The sequence below is a fragment of the Choloepus didactylus genome, chromosome 15 (assembly GCF_015220235.1).
Source record: "Choloepus didactylus isolate mChoDid1 chromosome 15, mChoDid1.pri, whole genome shotgun sequence".
Lineage (NCBI taxonomy): Eukaryota > Metazoa > Chordata > Mammalia > Pilosa > Megalonychidae > Choloepus > Choloepus didactylus.
The window spans coordinates 73,446,262-73,467,835 of record NC_051321.1 but is presented as its reverse complement, the minus strand read 5'-3'; the positions used below and the strand labels follow the sequence as shown (position 1 = coordinate 73,467,835).

Below are 21,574 nucleotides of genomic sequence, written 5' to 3'. Positions count from 1 at the left end.
TATTTGTAATTTTAGTTACTGCCGAGCATATGAAGAGCATGCTCCAGGGTTCATGCTTGGAGAGAATCCTTCCTTCATTGGACCGGTTTTAAACGTGAGGTTACAATCTGAAAAGTGTCTGTTAATTGTATGGCAGATTTTTTTTTTCCACACCAGTGTTCCATTGAATTTGCTCCATTTGAAGGCTGAAATATCATTCCCAACAGTTGGAGAACTCCACTTGAGACTCTCATTCTGGCTATGCTTTTCCTGCCCCTTCCAATCCACCCTGGAAATTAAGATTCTGCAATTGAAAATTGGCCGACAATTTCATTGCTGATGCAGGAGGCAGATGGTGCTGAGGACAGGATGGAATCCAACTCTGTTCTCCATTCCAGGCTTGGCATGGAAGGGCTAACCAGCAGAGAACCTAAGTTTGACAGCCAATTGTCAGTTTGAGTCAAAGAAAAAGCAGTATCCAAGCCATGTCTGGAGAAGCTCCCTCCTTACAAGTTTTTCTCATGATCACCACCTTTGAAAATACAGAAAGTTGTCCAAGAGTACATCTGAGAAATAGTTCATTTTTAAACATGCAAGAATAAACAGATAGCTTTGATGATGTCCGTTGGGGAAATACATTTTGTTGTCTCCCTAAATAGTGCTAGGAAGTCATAATGGAAATACTGGATGAACATATACTTAATTGTGGTGAAGGAAAGCACATAAAAGCTTTTTTTTTTTAATTTTTCCCCAAATTGTGAAACTGCTAGAGTTCTTTGGAAGAAGGTGAGACCTAGGGTCTGAATCTTGGAAACCACATAACCTCCTTCAGTATGTGGCACTTGTCCAAGAGCAAGAACTGCGCAATGTGGGCCAAAGAGAAAACGGAGTCCTCGGAGGCTTATATTTCTGCTTTCCCAGAGTTAAGTCTGCATATGGGGGCAGTTAATTGAGTGTAAATGTCCAAGAACCCTAAGACAGAATGACAAGTAGCTATAGTATTCACACCTATCAGAAACACACTCTCCTCTGCTTCCTGTTTCAGCAGGCTGCCAGCAGGCTTTGAGGAGACTCTGCTGACGGTCCTCCTCTGTGCTGGTCCAGGGCTGCAGAGCCGTTGTGCTTGCAGGTTACCACTTTTGACCATCCTAGGACCATCTCCAAGGGCCTCCCACCCCTCTTCCCTGCTACCCCATAATAAGTGCCATGGATTGTGATAAGCAGTCGAATTGAAATGACACTGCATATATTTCAATTCTGTACTCGTGCGCTCCAGGCCTGCCAGTTCAGATTAACTAACTGTGCTTCCACACCAATCCACTAGATGTCCCCACAGATCTACTTTCTATCACTATTGAACACCTCAGGAAAACGCCCTTTTTTTTGAGGATTGGGCTTTGGAAAGAGAGCAATGGGTGACAATTTAAAAAAAAAAAAAGGAAAAAGAAAAGCAGTAAAGACCAAAGGAGGGAGAAGCACTCTGTGTGGCCAGGAGAAGACAAGAAACTTCCTTCTGTTTTAAATAAATACTGAAACTTCCAAAGTTGCTCTGTGAAACCAAACTTTGGAAGTTTTAAGTGGCACTGCAAGTATCTGAAATTAACCTTCTAACCTACATCAGCTCCAGAAAAGGAAACAATCGCTGAGGAATGGAAAGAAAGTATAACCAATTCTGAAGGTCCACAATTCACTAAAATAACAAACAGCTATCCGATTAGAGAGCTAGGCAGAAAGAAGAGGGAGATAAGAGATGATGTTTTCAAAATTAGGTCCGTGACTTAATTTTGATGTAATTTTAGTTCGCACCTTGAGAGTATAATTTTATACATAGAGCACCCACATCTTCTGGAACATCTACCGCTGGGGAATCCCCATCAGTTTTTTAGTTAAAGAGCTTGTTTGTGACTTGTTATAATGTCCCAGTGGGAAAGTCTGCCTGGCTGTACAATCCTTCTAGCCCAGTGGATCTCCAGATGGGTCATAGTTGGCCTTACCTTTTAAGAAAGTGGGACCCAGAAGTATACCTGACAGTGTCCATGAAAACAGACTCTTCCCAAAAATACAGCAAACGGGCTACCTTCCCAGTTGGCAGTAGCCAGTATGATTCAGAAAGGTTTGGCAGTATGTGGGGCTCAATAATTTTTAACTGTTTCTGTTTTGTCTTTGAGCCTCTCATTGGTTATTTTTGCTGGATTTTGTGTGTGTGTGTGTGTGTGTGTGTAGCAGTATCTGTTTGTCTTTTGAGATTTCTATATTACATTTGGTGTGAATGTAAAGATGACTGGGGAGGAGTGACGAGTAATAGCATGTTTTCTTTTTTTTATGCATATGCTGCTTTGGAATGTGACTGCTTATAATTAACAGTTAATCTTCTTATAGCAAATGATTTTTTGCTGCTTCAATTACCATTTCTAGCCTGTTCCTGCATGCTAACAATATGGCATTTTAAAACAATGCATGGTCTCCAGAACAGCCAACAATAACAGAGGCAAACAGTCCCTGAGAGCTACTAGTTTAAAGTTGTGCTTCTTTCTGAACCCTTATGATGGGTTTACCTTTGACAAAATAGTTTCCAAAGTTATTCCATCCCATCATGCTTCCTCTTGTCCATAAAGACAGTGTGTGTGTGTATATATATATATATATATATATATATATGAGAATTTTTTTCTCCCATAAATGTGTCAGATTCTATTATTGTATATGTACCCAAAATGGCTGCATGGAAATGAAAAACAGGGACTGTTGCTAACGAGAAGCATAGCCTTTCTGAGTTTGATGGGCTTCTCTTCTGCTACAGCATTTGATTAAATTTTTTTTCAATACAAGTTATCTACAGTGAAACAAATAGTCATCCTCGTTTCCCTCCTTGATGTACATAGGAAATCAACGTTTCTAGTAAAAGAACTAAGAATGCAAAAGCAAACGAGCAGTCTCCAAGTTGTGCACCAAATACGGATACATTTAAAGTAAATTTCTTTTTGTGTCTTCAATTGAAGACTTTCCTCTCACCAGGTATTCAGGATGTCTGGGCATTCACACCAGGCCTTCCAAATTCCTCAGATTCAAATGCTGTAGCGGAACTTTTTTTTAATTAATTTTCTTTTTTTGGTGGAAGCTTAGCTCAAAGGAATGATGCACTATGCATTGAACAGGGCTGGGGCTGCATGGTGATCCGAACAACCGACACGTAGCTAGTAGCTAGGATACTGAAAGAGCGTATCACTAAAAATGTGAGCCCAGTTTACAGGAATGGAATTGTTGCTGAAGAGTCTCTCATTCATCTCCCCCAGTGGCTGTTTTTCACAATCATAACATTACCCTTGCTTGACAAATATACTGTATGGCGAGTCTTAAAGGTCTTAGAACAGGACTTGACCCATTTGAGAGATTTAAACCCCTCTTCCTGGTGACTGTAACATTCAAAGAGGGCAAAACTACAAGCCATATTTTAAAATAACAGTGCAACCATTCTCCGCAAAGAAAAAGAAGTCGGGGTTGGGGGGGAGCTGAGGAAAGTCTTTCAAAATGGAAGGTGTGGTTGCGGAAAATAACACCTCTCCAGTTCAAGACTGCTATTTGGATGTGACACTTGGAACAAATATGAATTCTTCTACCCCTGTGAGAGAAGCAGGCTGGTTCATGCTAAGTGATAAGCAAACACGTTTGCCTGTTGTAGCATCAAAAGGAGGTACAAAAAAGGTCTCTCGTTGTACTGAAATATAAATTGGCTTGAAGGGTTAAGGTGAAGGGCTTGAAAACTACTGCAGTGATGTCGGGACAATTTTTGTAGATTAGTCCTCAGGTTGGATCCTGAGGCCGTGCAGAACATACAGTACCAGCTTAGAAGAGCTACCAAATGCCGCATGGAAATCGCAGGAAGATGTTTAATGTGGGATCTCTTCTCTTATTTCCTGTTTTGTAATTTTTAACATTTTTGGCCAATCTTTTCTTTATGAGAAGAAAGTGTGCTTAACCAATAGCTCGATTGCTTTCTAAATTTTTGGTGAGTGAGGAGGAAAAGGTAGATGTGATTTTCAGATTCTCTCAGCTTTACACAGGAAATACACCCATCAGTAGCTGAATGCGTTCCAATAGACCAACATCTCATACGCTTTTGGTGATTTCTTATTTGTGAACTTCCTTTAATGTCAAATCCGCAACGTTAGCCTTGAGTGGCTGCATTTCTTATACGGACAGATTTGGATATTTGTTCTGTCAAGAGTAAATTTAAAATTCCTGTAGGCATCGTGTAAACTCACTCTGGGGAAGTTGAGCAGAGACATCCTCAGATTCTATATTAACACGTAATCGCTTCATGTCTAATTTGATGAGAGCTTGTCCCAGGCTCCGCCTAACGCTCAGAAATGGATGGAAGTTAGAAAACCCACGTATTAGCTATTTTTCACACCTCAAAGAAAATCATCCATTGTACCCAATCAGCAATTAATTGATTGGCTGAGTATATATACTTTGTCCTGTATTAATTTGCATCAGGGGAAAAACTGTCGTGACCTTTTTGCTGTCTCCAATATGTTCTTCACATCCAAGAACCCGATTGTAATCAGCCATACCCTTTTCCTGTGGTCAACGTCTTTACCTCGGGGAAGGGGAGTGGGGGTGGGGGGAGGGGAGGTGGGGAATACTATGCAATAGCCTTGGGTGTGTATAAAAGCAATTTATATTTTCGCTGCCTTTTTGATGTACAACGAAACTGTTACCAACAATCACTGCATTTTTTGTTTTCTGGGTCAAGGCTGTTGCCAGGAACTAAGACCTCTGTTAAACCCCTCCAGCTCCCTTCCAGCTGCCTCGCGGCATCTAACCTTGCCATTAACTACCGCTCTTCCTGTCCTCCCATCCAACCTCACGCTTGTAGCCAAGATGTCCATCTACAAGAGAATGAGACGGGCATGTTGTTTTGATTGCGGACGTTCTGGGAGTGACTGCGCATGCGTGTCAGGCCGTGTGCGTGGTGACGTGGACACCCTTGAGAGAGCCTTCCCACTTTCTTCTGTCTCTGTCAATGATTGCGCCACCAGTTTCCGTGCCTGTAAGTTTAACCCCGATGCACGCAGTTCCGTGTCTGTGCTGTCTGTGGGATCCTCCCTGTCCTGTGCTGTGCACTGTGGTGTCCGGGCCTCTGTCGGGCTGATGTTGTTTTTTTCCCCAGTGTGACCTCTGACGTGGTGCTGTGTCGTCCTCCGCCTGTGTTTCTGTGTATGTGCCGTGCACGTACGGAGGGTCTCCCTTCCTGTGTCGTGAACCCAGTGTGCTTCGTGTAATCATGTGATATTATAGCCTGGTGGTATTCTCTCTCTTTTAAATACATGTGAATGGAAGTTAATGTAATAGCCTATCAAATACTATATTCGTGCAGAAATATGTAGAGATGTGTATGTTACTATTTGGGAAAAGGCTGAAAATTGGCTTAGGTTGAAAGGAGGAAGGAAAAAGGTGTACGGAGAACAAACCAGCTCTGGAGTTAAATTACCGTTAGTGAGCTAAGATGGTTTCCAAAATACAACAGTTTAAATGCAGGTGGATGTTTTTTATTGGGTCCTCTGAATCTGTATCTCATTCTTCCAGTTCCAGATTCCATCCTTTATTCTGGAAAGAGTTTTCTAAATCTGCCAACCCATTTAGGCTGATGGATTCTAGAGCTTCCCCTCAGGAAGATGACTGATTCAAAGGATCTTTTCATTAATATCTTTTATTTTTCCAAGAATAGATCCCCCTGCTTAACGAAGGTATCAAAATAAAAAATACAAGAAACGGTCCTCCATGATATCCTTGAAGGCATGGCACAGGCCTTGGGCGTTAGAATTCTTTGTTGCCTGCAAGCTCAGAGACAGGTAGCTGGCAAAACTGAGATCTGTGCCAAGACCTCCATCATCCTTTGGCCTTCACCAGACTTTGCTGATGTTTTACTACCACAGTACATAGGTGATGATACTGAAAACTCCAGTTGGCATGCAGGGACACTGGGGAGTGGGTCATTGTCCAAGGGCAGAAGAGGTTGTGGTTCTGTGTGAGCACTTGGGTGCCTTAAAGTATAGCTTTAACCTCAGTTTCACATTTTTGGTAGCATGGGACGTGGCAGACGTTTTTCCTTCTGTACTTCATCCCCTCCTTTTTAAAGTATAAAACAAACTTATTGGTCTCCATATCACCATCCATTTTCTCCCTTTAAAGGTGCCCAGAGCTGGTTGCAGTGAACTTTCACCAGCAGGGTTTAGTGCACCCTGAAAGCAAGGAGGAGGAGAAGCACCATTAGCAGTTGAGCATTTAGTCTCATGAGCAGTGAGCTTCGTTGACTCACTTATGCCATGTTGAAAATGGTCTCAGCACTGTATGTCACTGATCAACAGAGACTTCCAGGGCTAGGGTAGCTGTAACTTTGCTGTGTACAGGGGAGAGGGGTGCCATGCCTGGCATTGGTGTTCACACCTACAGTTCAAGTCAGTTCATGATCTGTGCATCGAGCTCTATTAGAGGCATTTGGAAAAGTGTAATCGAGGACAAGAGAACATCCTCTGTGATCATGATTCACTGTTCCTGGAGTGGTGCCAAGGGACTAGATTCATTTGTTAAAGTGATGCCTAATGAAGGTTGAATTGAGAAGGACTTTGGACCATCTCAACCATGTTGGCCTAACACGTTGGAAAGGAAATTTCCTTTAAAATCTTTCTTACCCTTTTATTCTCACCATAGGATTTTTTGCTAGTTCGTATGACACTAGCAAGGTGACCTGGGTCACAACCATTCAAAGAAGTTGTCTCTCTACAATGTGTGGCAAGACACATTTGAAGGCAGGAGCTGGGAGGAAGAGCAAAGAGTGACCCAGAAGGCACAAGTTAGCTACATGTCTTTACTTGCAAATGTAACCACCAGCCACCGGGGTCACCGTTCTGCTAGAGGCACAACTTCTTGGTGACGCTATATCCTTCTGTTCTTATATAGCCATGAGGCTTTAAGACCTTGGCCAAAGATTCAGTAGAGAAAAGGAAGAAGCCACTCAGGCTTTGAACTAGGGCCCCATGGTCAAATCTTGGCACTGACCGCTAGCACCAGTCACCCCCAGTGTAAGTAATTTCTATTTTATGTAGGAGAAACCATAATTCAAAGGGTTTATCAGCACTGCAGTTATATCACAGCATTGATGGAGGCCAGGAGAAGAAAACCTTTTGGGGTTGGATTGCCCATTCTTGTTCGAAGCATGCATACATGATCATCCTTCTTTCCCCTCCAAGAATCAGCCCTACCTTGAAGGCATGGAGCTCCAGACTGTACATTGAAGCCCTAACTGGTATCGACAGCTCAGAGGGCTTTAGCCTCCTCTGTTTCATCAATTCTCCATGCCGTCGTCACTCCATCAAACAAAGGCAGATTTCATCCATCTCTGTGTGAGACCATTCACCTTTGACTGCTAATAATAAGTTAGAAAAATCCATTCCAATTTGAGCTCCTTCATGAACCCACATGAGCCCTTCTTCTCCAATTAAAAACAAAAGTCTATCTCTGTGCAGAATTCCACTGGCAGAGCTTCAATAGAAATCCCCGAGCTTCCCTCACTGGTGGTGGGGTTGGGTGGTGCCCATTTGACAGAGCTGGTTGACTCAAAGAGCAGTGGTGAGAGTAGGCTTTTCATTAAATATGAGCAGATGTGAAATGTAGAGGTTTTGGCAATTAGAAATGGCAGGAGAAGGACCCTTGAATCAAAGTGAGGTCAGATGGGTGGATCAGATTACTTCTCTTACATTCTTTAGTTGTTCTGAAAATCATTTTGAATTAGTGTCAGCAGAGCCACGATGGGTTTTGCCCTTTGTCTTTTATGCTAGGGCTGTATTGTTTCCCAAGACACTCATTAAAGGTCATTACCCTATTATGGAGCTTGCTTTGGTCGCAGTTTCCCGGTTGAGCTAGCGTGCTTGGAGACTGCTTAATTCGTTTCTCTCTTTCCTTTGTCTCCCTCTTTATGTTTTTTTTTTTTTTTTCCTTATAAGGAGAAAGATTTCCATTTTCAAGGAACTTTAAATTGAAACACCAAGTCCCATTATGGGTTTTCTGAAGTGGGAAGAGAAGTAGCCAGTTCCCAGAGGAGTGGTTAACATATTAAAAATGTTCACACAGTTTAAAAAATCTGCCTCCTAACAGCAGGGTGTACCTGCTCAGGGCACCTTTTTGGGAGGTGTGACCCATCATCATGTTTCAGTTGTTGTTAAGTCATCTGCTATTTAACAGCTGTCTCCTTCTGTGGAACTCAAGAGGAGATGTAAGGCCAGGCTGGGCTGACAAATAGATCTTCACAGACGAGGGTCTAATTTACAAAAAAGACTTAAAAAGAAAAGTGTCAGAAAAAAATAAGGCAAACAGTGACCAGTAAGAATTCATCATAGGATTATTTTATTTTTGTCGGGGCTGAGTTGTTCTGTGTGGTGGGCTACAGTTGGTGCACATTAGAATCATCTTCCGATCATGCCAATTTTGTTTCTCTTGATGGTCCTGGAGGGAGGATCTGCTCCCTTGAAGAACACGAGGATATGTGCCCTGGTCTTTCAAAAGTAGCTGTGTTCTAGTACTGTAAATATAAGAAGTGTATATTCACATATGCATATAAATATAGTTGTAGGTTCTTGTCTTATAAATACAAATTTAGGTTCTAATCCATTCCATTCCTTGTCCTAATATAATTTGGTAAAGTGGCCCTGACTTTCTCTTGAGGAGTTCATTCCTGTTATTTCAGTCTTGCCTGATATCTGATTGGGAAGTCTAATAGAAACGGACAATTAAAATTATGATGCAGTGACAATATTGATTCAGACCTGCTGAGACCTGCCTGACGTGAGGCTGGTCCCAAACTGTCAGAAAATGTGACACGAACAAATTAATCATGTGGTAGAAGAGAAACAGATCTTCAGACTTGCATTTGGAAATGGTTTTAGCTAAAGTACATGTGTGATCACTCACACCAACCTTTCAATGTACTAATAGTTTAAACCTGCACAATTACATGTACCCTTTTGCAAACTACTGTAGCTAATTTTAAATTGTGCAGGACTTTCATTTCGGGTATAAATATAATACAAGGAGGCATTTACCTCCAGTGGTTCAGTTGAGAGGAAAAGTCCAATACGATTAGGTTGAAGGGAGACATACAAAATCAGTTTAGTGTAATCTTGAGTCTTGTCAGATAATAAACAAAAATCAGTTTATCGCAAGTAGCCTTTGGTTTGTGCAGGCAGAGAATTAACATCGTCAATAGAACTAAAGTCACTCGAGTGAACTAATGGCATTTTGAAGTACATAAAATCAGATACTGGGGCAGGGGGTGGAAATATCTCTAGGAAAATGTCTATAAAAGGACATACCCAATGCTGACAGTCTCCAACACCGCTTAAAATGAGATTTAAGGTATAAGCTACATTTAAAAGTCAGCAGCCTATAATGATCTCATTCCTTTCATGTACAGTTTGGGGTGACTTCATCAAACTCCTCAGTCCTAAGCTTTTTTGGCTAATTTTACTTCTGGTCCCTGAAACCAATGACCTCACCAATCCCCACCCACCCACCACCACCACCTAGAATGATAGAAAATGGAGAGCTACGGGAAATGCAGCCCAAATCAGTTTAGTCATTGTTTTCCATGTGCTTTTGTTTTTAGCCCATTCATTCTGAGTCTCCCATTTTCTCATGCGTGCTGGAATGATGGAATCTCTCTCCCTCCCCACCCCCACCCCCACCACAAACATTCACACCAAACACCAGAGTGGCCTTTGGTTTCTACCCTGGCTCTTTAGCTAACTCTGGCCCATGGTGCATGATTTGGCTTTTTGTGCTTTATTACAGGAAATGAAAATAGGAAGACGGCGCAAGCATAGGCAGCTGCTCAACCCTTCCACGGTAAAAAACGTGGACCTGCAAGGCAGTCTTTTCAGCACCTTTTTTGGTAGCAGAGGTCAATTCCTCTCTCTTGACTTTGTTAGCAACATGTAGCACTGGGTTGACTGGAAATATTCTTTCCTACATGTTTTGGGTCACAGCTTACGCAGTGGTCCGCTCCTTAAATCAGCATCGTAAGGCAAAAATCAAGCTCGGTTAAAATTTCCCTCGAAAAGAGTCTCTTAAATGGCCCATCTCTAAACAGCTCCACACAAACCAAGTTTTCATCCAGAATAAATAGCTTTTTTTTTTTTTTTTCCTTTCTCTTTTCAGTTTGGTGCCATATGAAGTAGTTGGCTTGCATTCAGGGACCTTGTGCCCTCTTTCCCCCCTCCCCATAAAATAAATATTGTTGAATTCCTTATGATAAATATGCTTATGAAAAGGCTCTGCACATCAAGGAGAGAGGAAGGGAACAGTAGGAAAAAGGCCGCCAACACTTGAAAATAGGTTCTTTGAGTCAGGTTTGGGAGATAAGAAGTAGAAAGGTCAGGATGAGAAAGATGAAAGGGTCTTTTGGGTGTACCCCTGTCACCTGGACATCTCCCTTCCCAGGGACACAAAGCCATGACAATGGCTCTTTACAGACCAACTCCGAGAGACATTGTTGGCATGCCACAAGAAGGCCGAGCAGAGGCGCTTATGTGAGGTGACATGGAAATTATGTTTGCATTTTTATTTCAGGACAGTGGCCGCTTGTTGGAATACTCACCCTGACAGCTCTTTACCACCAGGCACCAAATCTTCCTCTTAGCTCCATGGTGGAGGATGGATGTGGCCAGTTAAGCCTCCGTCTCCCCTCCTCTTCCACTATGTTGGACGACAGATGCCAGGTCCAGCCCGCCTTCCACTTGAGCTTTCTTGTCAAGGCTCTGCCTTGAGCCCAAATCCTGACCTTTACTGTATGAAATAAAGTACTGATGAACAAGCAGAGGTTTGGAGTAGAGCAGGCTTGGAGCAAATGTCAACTCAGTCTCTACCTCCCTCTCCCACGTGCACCAGGAGCCTGGATTAGACCCAGTCCCGAGCTTGCAGCGCCTTAGGCTTTATGGGTCTGGGGAGGCATAACTTACTAACAAAGAGTTATTAAATTTTTATCAATTTTACAACACAATGTAAATGCCTCCTATGAATCTACATTGTATTCATTATCATTTAAAACGTTAATTAAGTCAAAGTTGCATTTAATTTCCCTCTAAATGGGCCTCTGGGAAGAGGCTTTTAGGAACATCTGTGGGAGTGTGCAGCGCACGGAGATGGGAAACCGCCGGCCCGCACTCCGGAGAGCCCCCTGAGTCGATTGCCATCGTGTGTCTGGGGCTAATTTGTTGTGATGTGATTGGGCATTTTCTCAAATTAGGATCAGACCAATCATGGTGCAAAGCGGCCCCGAAGAGGCTTGTCGGGCGGTGGTGCAGGCTCCATGGCACCCTGCCTTCAAATCACATCCAGACGGAAGCAAGCAGTTGATCCCCAGCACCTCTGGACCCCATCATGCCTTGGGATTCTCCCTTCTCATGTGGCACACATCAGAGCAGTTGGACACTTCATCTGAAAGGGACGTTTGTCATCCGGCCCAGCCCATTTAGGACATTTGTCAGTGTGCTCCTAGGAATGATCTTGGCACTTGGGATCTCAACTCCCATTTAAGCCTAGAAGCAATAAGCACAGAACAGCATGATGGAAACCATTGTCAGGACAGCGTGCGTGCGTTAATCATAAGCAGGCCGTGTTCACTGGCCAGGAAAGAAGAATAGTGAGGCCTAGGAAGATTTGCTGAAAATTGGCTTTCCCCTTTTGAGACTGGGGTGATGTTTTGTGTATCTGACTGCATATAGGCTCACTCCCCAAACGTATCTGTAATTATTACCTTTGTACTCCATCCCCCAGGAACCTAGCAACTGAGGCTTGCTAATAGGGCATGGCTCTAGGAAAGGGTCAGTTGGTTAACCTGGATTCAAGTTGTCTCTGGTCTCACTGTATGCAAGGCACTCTGCCAGCACAGCGAGGGCATGTGTGTCTGCATGTACGTGTGCACACTTATAGAGATGGTATCACTGCTATTAAATTTAACACAGCGTTTTCACATTGCGGGTACTGTTCTATGTTCTTCAGATACCTAATTTAACCCTTATGTTGTTATTCCCATTTATAGATCAGGAGACTAAGGCACAGAGATTAAATAACTTGTCACAGTTCGCACAACTACTCAGCGGTGGGGTAGGGATTTGAAAACAGGTGGCCTGGCTCCCCAATCTGTGTTCTCCTGTCTTTGTTGGGTGGCTCTCATTGGAGACAGCATTGGAGATGCTGGGAGAGAGAGAGATGCAAAGTGCTCTGGCAGTTTAAAGGGGAAGAGGTCAACAGTTGGTCATCCAAGGAAAAGTCAAGGAGGATGTGATACCTGCGATGGGCCTTGGAGAATGGCAGCAAACAGGTGTTGTCACAGCCTGAGTAAAGGCATGGCAGCGGAAAGGCAGGAAGTCTCCTGGCAAACATTGGCCACCCAGTTTGGGCAGAGCTTAAGACCTGTTCTGGGCAGGATAGCGGGAGGAACCCTGAATGGTACAAGAGGACCCCAGATTGGGAGAGACCAGGCCATGGGGGTTGGTGCTTAATCTGTGATACTATAGAAAGCATTTAAGGTACTTGATCAGAGAAATGGCCCCACAGAAGCTTTCTTTTAGGAAGAAGGAACTACCAATGAGGAGGCAGTTGGAAGACCCTCCCACCGAGCAAGGCTGTGTTAGGAGGGAGCCAGGCCTGAGCTACTGGGATGGACCTTACAGATGATCTGCAGCCGACAGGACTCAACCGCTGAAGCCCATCATCCAAATGCAAGTGCAAGAAGTTAAAATATTTTTAACAAAGTGTAATGGATGGTTCTGAAGCAGTTGAGTTTCATTAGTGACATTTCATGAGCTTAATTCTCCCCAGCGGATGCAGCAGCCATTGTGATTCTTATTTGAGCTCAGTGGACTTTTCTTCTTCTTGTAGGAGGATTTGCAGAGTCTCCACCAGGACTGGAGACCTACCAGGCTGCAGCCACAGCCTCTGGTCTTGGGGATCTCCTCCATCTATTTCCTTTTTCTCACCAGCATTTCTACTTCCTCCCTTATCATCCTCCTTGTTGGGAATAAGACTCAACACTTTGGGTGTGTTGAAGGTAGCAAGCAGGCAGCTCTCAATTGCTGGCGTGACAAGTACTGACCCGATCTGAGCAGCAAAAAGCAAAGTGAATGGAGTCCAATAGCTGGGACGGACACATGCCCAGCCCTGAGGGGCTTGTCTTGAGCTGCCTGTGGTAGCTTCAGTTAAAGGTAATGGTAATTACTTTTAAATCCTTGTGTATGGCAGTGAGACATTTCTCCTATCCTTCTCAGGGAGATATTATGTCTTGTTACTTCTATGGAAAAAAATAAAGTACTTCACTTCCCATTCATTTAAAATCCACTGGAGTTTTCAACCACTTATCCAGTGGTTGAAATACAAAATACATTTCTTGTGAAGTACTGCCACACAAAATGTTAGGAAGTCCTGTGGTGTTTCTAAGCACCATGAGACAATTTTCTTTCCTTTTTATTCCTCGGTGCACAAGACTTTTGTCTGCATTCGTCATATCTCTCAGCATCCGTCGGGCATAGCACTTGTGCACACCATCATCCTCAAAGGGTCATTAAATCAGCATGGGAAAGCAGTTGAGTCGTGGCGTCCCTCACAGGGGGAGGGTGTGTATGCTGAGAATACCGACATCTGGAAGTGAAATGTGGCAAATGCACTCACCCAACTAGCCATGTGCTGTCCCTCCTCTCTCCAGGGCTTTCTCCTACACCAGCATGTTGAATTATCTAGATAATCAGGTAGTCTTCCATCCCCACATGCTTCCAAGCATTACCCTAAGAATTCTGCTTCCCCAGCCAACCATCTTCCCAAAGGGACTCTGAACTGAAAGAGCCAAGCCTAGCATTGTCAGACCCACACCTTTGAAATCTCTGAGGGCATTAATTGCTAGCCATTGCCTGGTTTGGAGGGAGATTGCTAGGCATATCTGTCGATATCCAGTTCAGATGCACTGGTCTAAGGGACTGGAGATTCCAAAGCAATCTTTCTTCTTTGACTACCTCATACAGTCATCTTAGGCTGGAACTATCCTCTCATCCTCTCACATCAAAGGGAGACAACAAGGAAAAAAAAAACTGCCCTGGCATCTTCTGGTAAACCTGAAAGCCTCCATTCTATCTCCTTAAACATGGCAAGAAGGGTACCACCAGTTGTTCCTAAAGATACAGAGAAAATCTGATGCAAGCTCAAAGTGGAAGCCTTTATGGCAAATTGGCATCGGTGAGGATCGATCAACTGTACTGAGAGGCTCTTAAATGAAGTGAGGAAAACTGCTCCCCAGGGCCGGAGCCACATAAGATGTTATCAGAATTGGATAGGCGGATGTCTGTGGACCATAGAGCATGGACCATCTTCTGGGAGTGGAGCTGGCTGCCTGGATGAAGTGATCTCCATTTTAGCCGGTGTCAGTTTCTTGGGTTGGAGCCTGCTGGACTGCACTCAGGCAAGAAAGAACCCAGGGGCTGCCTTTCTTCCCAGGTCAGCCTTGGCTGTGCTTCGTGTGTTGGCAAGAGTATTTGAATAGGAAATAGCCTGAAGGATTCCAGTTCAGTAAATATTTGATGAGCGAAAGAATGAATAAATGAAGGGTTTCTCAACTAATGGTTGAAGGAATAGGTGATATGCCAGAAGCAGATCAGCCTAGATCCATGAAGTTTTCTAAAAGTTTCTAAGCAGCTTACTAAATAGCGTATGTGTGTATATAGAAATAGGAATACACAAGTAGATTAAGAGGAAAAATATGCAACAAAAAAATCATAATGGAAGGATCATGAAAATGACCAGTTAGTAAGTATAGTCAATATTCTTTGTGAAGGAAAAATATTGGGAAAGAAGATCTAGAAATGAAGCACAGGAAAAAAAATCACAGTAGGCCCAAATCCACCATTTTTTCAAGTGAGGAAAGATAGCAGTATCACCACACAAAGGATAGATGTGTATGCAGAGCGTTAGTTCCAGAAAATTAAGGACTTGGGACATTTACATTTAATTTTTACTAATTTTGATGATCCTAATAATTTTCCTATGAGTCAGGGTGGCATGAAAATATTGATGCATCTGTTAGTGCCATATGAGGAAGGAGGCCTGTTTGTAAGTAGGTGTTACCATCTGCAGATGGCCACACTGGTCTCTCCAAATGTGGAGAAGCATTTAAGGCAGCTCCTATTAGGATGACTGACTCTGACTGAAGTGGTCAGAGTGAATCCAGCAGCACCCAAGTGACAATTCCTCCCACCTTGAGGTGTCCAAAAGCTGAGTGTCTTCTGAGTATTTTCTCATAAGTGTCATTAGTCTAGTTATTCTTCTCAAGACAAAGAAGGGGCAGGAAGCTTTTTTGATTGCTCCCAGAGCTCTTTCAGGCTGCACCAAGCAGCCTTCTACCTTTGAGTGGCTTTGAATTTCTCTGTGCATTTTGTAAAGGTTGATCTGGCCATTTCTTTAGTGCAGATGAGTAAATTTCCGCCTATAAAAGACCCAACTGAGAGAACATGTCCAGTAGGCATGCTTCAAACCCAAAGCCCTAAACGTGTTACCAAAAAAGGAGATACAGTGACCTGCAGAGAGGAGAGCCATGCGTGAAAATAACAGAATGAAACATGCTGGGGATGCATGCAGGGAAGCAGGGGCTCAGGTCACGTAGCCTGTAGTCTTGGGAGCAGAATGTGAAATGCACAATGGTCTGGTTGTTGGAAGCACTGCACATTCACAGATGAAGGTGCGTATCAGCTAGGCAGATATTTCCTGTCTTTTCTCCTCCATATATGAGAAGATTCCCAAATCATTCCCATTACTGCGAAATGAGCTAAATGATCTCATTGTCAATTAAAGCTTGAAATTCTTGGGAGCCTTGGAGCAGGGAAAGTAAGATAATGGGTGAGATGTGTGCATTTTCTGGGGACTTAGGAAATAAAGTGCTGGTGCTTAGATTTTCAAGTAGATGTTGGTTTTTGTAATGAGTGTAATGCCTTATGTTTTTGAGTCTTCATACCTCTCAAGTACCAACAGCATCTCATTGCATCTATGCAGTCCCAGAATAGACATCATCTCTTACTAGTTGTAGGACTTTGGGCAAGTTCCAGATCTTTCCTGTTCCTTAGTTTTCCTGTCAGGAAAATGGATATAATAGAACCTTCCTCATAGAATGATTGCAAGGATTAAATGATAGAATATATATAAAGTTCTTACAAGAATGCCTGCTCCATGTTGAATGCCATGATGATGATGAAGATAATAATCTTTAATGTGTGAATAACAGAGACAGATGAACTTGACCAAGATCACACAGTTAATAAATGAATAGGCTTCTAGATGAGAAGACTGTCATCTCCCATAATATTGATGGAAATAATGATAGACCACTTTAGCCATTGTTAATGCATTTTATTCCAATGATTGACTCTTAGCAAGCTATCCTTATAAAGGACGCATAGTAAATGAATATACCTTTAGATGAGAGGACTGTCATCTCCCATAATATTGATGGAAATAGTAATAATAGACGACTATAGCAATTGTTAATGCATTTTATTCCAATGATTGACTCTTATCAAGTTACCCTTATTAAAGGACACATCAGCTACAGGCAGGGAAGTTCATGGATGGTAGCCAAGAGTTGAACAGCTTAATCTAACAGACTAGAAAATTAACATTGAGTACATTTTTATTTCAGGGAACAAATAATCTCAGTAGAAATAAACCAACAAAAATGCCAAGTAGCGGCTAATAGCTCCCTAGGATGTCCATTCCCATTTTGACTGCCCTGAGAGCATTTGTTTTGTGTAAAATGAGGTAGGTAGAAGCACATATCTCTAAGATTCCAATAAACTCTAAGGCTCTGACTCCATATATAGACTTCTCTCGATTCTTCTGATTGAAACAAAAGTTGGAAGTCTTTTTTGTTTCAACCCTTGCTGTTGTAAATCCTTCTAGGATGTACTAACTGACATTCTAGTAAGCCCTGTGAGGAAAAAAAAAGAACATCTTTTTTAAAGATAAAGCATCTTGGAGTATACCAGTGTTCTTTTCCAGGTCGTGGATCTCAGTTTCTAGGCCAGGATCTGTAGACACAGGGCATCTATAGAGAGCACATGTAAGATTCTTACAGGTTTGTGCTTTATTATCAACTTGTCTCTTTTAAAGTGTCTCTTTTCCTCCTCAAGGAGGATACAGAAAAAGTGTCTTTTATCCTGGTGTCTCTGTTTATCAGAGGTCCAGCAAATTGAAGGTTATCTATATTCAGACCATGGTCAGCTATTGAAACTACCCAAACCCACTTCATTTGTAGTTTTCTTTCCAAATGGCCCCAACCCTCACATAATGCACATAATGAATAATAACTGCATATCTCTCCAAAGATTCTTCCTCATCATGTTTGTTTTGCTTTGTTTTGTTGTCATCAGACATCCAGGAATATAACTTGTGGAAATGCATATGTACAGGACCAGATAGGGACACTCATCTCCAGGCAAAGGGGATTTTCTATTTTCAATAAAATTCATCCATTTTATGGATGAATGTCAGATATCTCTCTTTTTGTATTTTAGCCCAGCTGTCAGAATCTTTGCTAGGATCCTCTTAGGTTCTGGGATCTGTGAGTCCTGTCATTCCCTGTTTTACTGAAACCCTGTCTTCATGGCTTAATTTTCCTATCTCTAAAATGGACATGGAGATAGTCTTGGAAGATGTGTGGTCTTGGAAGATGGAGGAAGGGATGGAGAACAAATGAGGGGAACACATGGGGACAGATGACATTTATTTCCTTTAAATCTATCAAAATCTGTTTTCTTGATGATAGTCTTGCTCTCAGCCTACCTTTGAAATCCAGTTGACCCTGAGATGCTTTATGAGGAACTGGACTTGGCTTCTGTTTAAATTTCTCATGACTGAGACTCGTGCTAAGAGCAGGGCCACGCCTGGATCCCAGGCCACTGCTGCTTTTATAGAGTAGATCTAGATGAGGACAGGTCTAGAGATGAGTTGAGTGAGTATCGATAAGCATTTAGAGATTCTGAGTAGTCTGCTGTCTTGCGCTCTCCTTCCTCCATCCCACTGATGGCCCAGCCTCTGACTTAGACTCTGGATTACATTTCAAATCCATCCTCCTCTCATCCTGCACAGTGGTGCTGCCAAGGCAAGGCACTCATTTTTTCTCAGCTGTTCTACCACAGTTGCCTCCCAATTAGTCCCCCTTGCCACCAAACCACTACCAATGTTACTGTTATAAACCACATAATTGATCATGTTATCACCATATGTTTAAAAGAAAACTCAACAGCCTTTGATGGCTCCTTGTTTTTAATAGAAGGGGATCCCACCTCTTCACATGGCATAAAGGCCCGTCACAGTTTGGCCTCAACCTATTTTTCTGGATTCATTCTCCACGTAAGTATCCTTCATCAAAGCATTATCCAAAAATTGCTTGCTCTCATTACTTTATCTATTTCTATAGCTGGTGATGCCTTCCTACCACTCTTCTAGCTGATTGAATCCTATCAATTCTTTAAAACAGGGGTCAGCCAACTATGGCCCAAGGGCCACATCTGGCCCACTGCCTATTTTAGTAAATAAAGTGCTCTTGTAGCACAGTCACGCCCATTCATTGACATGCTATCTATGGCTGTTTTCAAGTTACAATAGCCAAGTCGAATAGTTTGCAACAGAGGGTGTATAGTCCCCAAAGCCCAAAATATTCAATATCTGATCCTTTACAGAAAAAAGTTTGCTGACTCTTGTTTTAAAGGCACAGCTCAAATATCCCCATCTCTGGCCCATTCCTCACCCCAAATCAGAATGAATGGGTCCCTTTTCTCTAATCCTGAAACACTTTGTATAAATCCCATTTAGAGTGGTTTTCATGTTGAGTTTTTTAGAATTTAAAAAACAAGTCTCATGGTCTTCAAATTCTCAGTACATTGCATACAGCAACCTAGACACAGTGGGAATTCAACAAATATTTGCCGAGTAACAAGTAAATTCTGTAGGGAATATGTTTCCATGCTCTATTAGGTATATATCTCAAGAGAAAAGAAGGTCTTCAGCTTAGAGATCTTCCTTATTTTTTCTCTTGTGCTATCTTGAACGAAGCATTTGTATTTTAACAGCTGATTCCTTTGACTGCTGGACAAGCCTCGAATAGCTTGATCACTGCTTCTTTTGAAGGTGACACATTTCTTCCACCGCTTCTGTTGACAGGTTCACAGCATTAGGACTCTGTAGTGGATCTGGGGTTGCTGATGTATTCCCCTGCCATGCATCATTGGGTATTTGAGTCGGTGGTTGGGGATGGAGTGTGAGGTGTCCATTCCAGTGGCTTAGCAAACCCACGTTTCACTACTCCCCAGGTGACCTCACTCTGCCCTTCAGTTCCACAATTTCTAATTCAAACAAGCTCTTTCCATCTACCTATGATTCCTCATTGATTTGAATTTATCTCACCTGCTCTGAAGGCCGTGCCTTTACTTTCAGTCACTCAGCCTCCAGCCAATTATCTCTCTGTGCTAATACATTGGGAGTTATAACTAGGCAGGGTAAGCCCTCAGCTCAAATCTTGATGTCCCTAAGCCCCACCAGATGTTCCTCTACCTCCATCGTTTGAAATTGCTCTTGGCAACCCTGTCTTTCCAAGAAAGTTGTAGGGAATTGAGGTGCAAGATAACATGCTCTCTGCCTGGGCTTGAGAACCTCCTGGTCAAGTTCCCTGTGACGGACAGGAGAGACACTTTGGGCTCAAAGGAAGCATTCCAACCTTTGATTCTCTTCACTCATGTGCCTCCCCCGGCTTAGGCAGATGGGAGAACCTGATGTTAAGGGATTCCAGTATCCAACAGGAAATAACAAAATACTGTTGTTGTTTAAGGGATACCTGTTTGGTTGCTGCATGAGCTGTTTGTTGTTGTCATTAGAGATTACATCTCAGTAACTTTTTGAAATTAGAGTGGCCTTCCCATCAGCTGAATGGGCAATGGCACTTGCCTCCTTCCTGTAACAATCTCAAGAATTGCTCTACCTTCCTCTTAAGTTCTGGAACATTATCAGCATGGTGGTTTTGCTTAAGATCAAATCAGAGCAACATAGGAACTGTCATTTTTCACTGATCCCATTTGAGCTTTGTTTGTTTCAAGTGAAAAATACAATCCCTATTGTATCCATCTATCCTTTAGAGTGTTTTTTTTTATTTTTTATTCTTTTTTTACATTTTCTGTTAGAGATCAAATCAGAATTGTGAGTAGCATGGTCATTAGTTATCACCACCGGATTTCACAACCTACACTTTATTTCTGTTTTTTGCAAAATCACCAAGCTTCTCTCTTGCATGACGATCACTCCCAGTGAAGCTACGATAGGCGTTTTGTGGGTGCTTTGGTGTTAATTTATTTCTCAGTTTCCTTTGCAGCTATAATCGGAGTTACGCATCACATTCCCTTCTCTTCCTTCTGTTGTGTTCCTTTGCTATCGTGTTTGTGTGATCTTTTTCTGAAAAATGACAGGTAGTGTTTCTCTGCTCACTGTATCAGTGACTTATATTCTCCATGACCTTTCCATCGCCATTTAAAAAATATAACATTTTATAGATGTAATCTTAGTTATTTATAACTCAGGTTTTGTTACATGAGAAAATTTCCTAAATGGCACCTTGGCTTAGCTACATTTTTTAAAGGAAGGGAAAAATATTCCTTGCAAAATATCTTCCTCTAAATTGTGAATGAAGGAAAAGCTCTCAGTCAGTAAGATTATAATGCATTTTTCCTGTTTTCTTAATACATCGAAATGCATGAACATTTTAACATAAGTGATCAAGTTGTGGTGTTTAATAACACATTGTTAGAGCAAAAATAGCTATCCCTTTTGATTTATTTGGATATTTACTGGGTGACTTAGAGTGCTTTACATATTAGAATTGGTTTGTCAACAATTAACATTCTAGGTTTTTATATAACCCATACTTCAGGTAATAGAAGATTATTAAACTCTAACCAGTGTGTTAGAAATCTGCCGAATGGTAATAAAATTCTTATGTATAACAACAGCTGAGAAATACTGCTGTATATTTATGCATAGATCACAAGATAGATGGCCTGGAAACCCCAGAGGGGCTCAAATTCTGTGAAACCAGCAGGTGGCGCTGCTATTCTATAAATGAGCTCCCCTAACTGGATTGGAGTCTACGTACTCACCTCCCCACCCTGAGACACCTCCTGCTTTTTCTCATCCACATTCCTCTCCTTTATTTCTCCAAAATGAGTCTCTCAAACTGTATTTTTATTTTTGGCAGCGGGGGGTGGGAGGCTGGGATATACCTCTACTAAGACAACACTTCACAAATGCTAAGATTTCTTTAAAAGCAACTAGCTTCATTTTAGTGCTCACTTGGAACAAGTCTGAGTTAAATAAATGTTACTATGTTTCTTAAAAAGGGAACTACACAATACCAGATTTCCACCAGGAAGACACTGTTACCCCTGCCATCTGACTATTCTTACATGGCAAGTTCCCAATAATATTTATTTATTCAAATTAATTCTCCAGGCTTCAT

General features: G+C 42.2%; 1 protein-coding gene across 37 annotated transcripts in view; it reads left to right on the top strand.

Moving 5' to 3' along the window:
• KCNMA1 (potassium calcium-activated channel subfamily M alpha 1) overlaps positions 1-21,574 on the top strand; it is a 769,155-nt gene that overhangs the window by 638,735 nt on the left and 108,846 nt on the right. For 3 of the 37 annotated variants that reach the window (XM_037803846.1, XM_037803845.1, XM_037803844.1), the window contains exon 21: positions 4,859-5,032. The exons of the other annotated variants lie outside the window; for them this stretch is intronic. In XM_037803846.1, the coding sequence (XP_037659774.1) occupies positions 4,859-5,032 (174 nt within the window). The remainder of the gene's footprint in view (positions 1-4,858; positions 5,033-21,574) is intronic. 37 annotated transcript variants of the gene reach the window in all.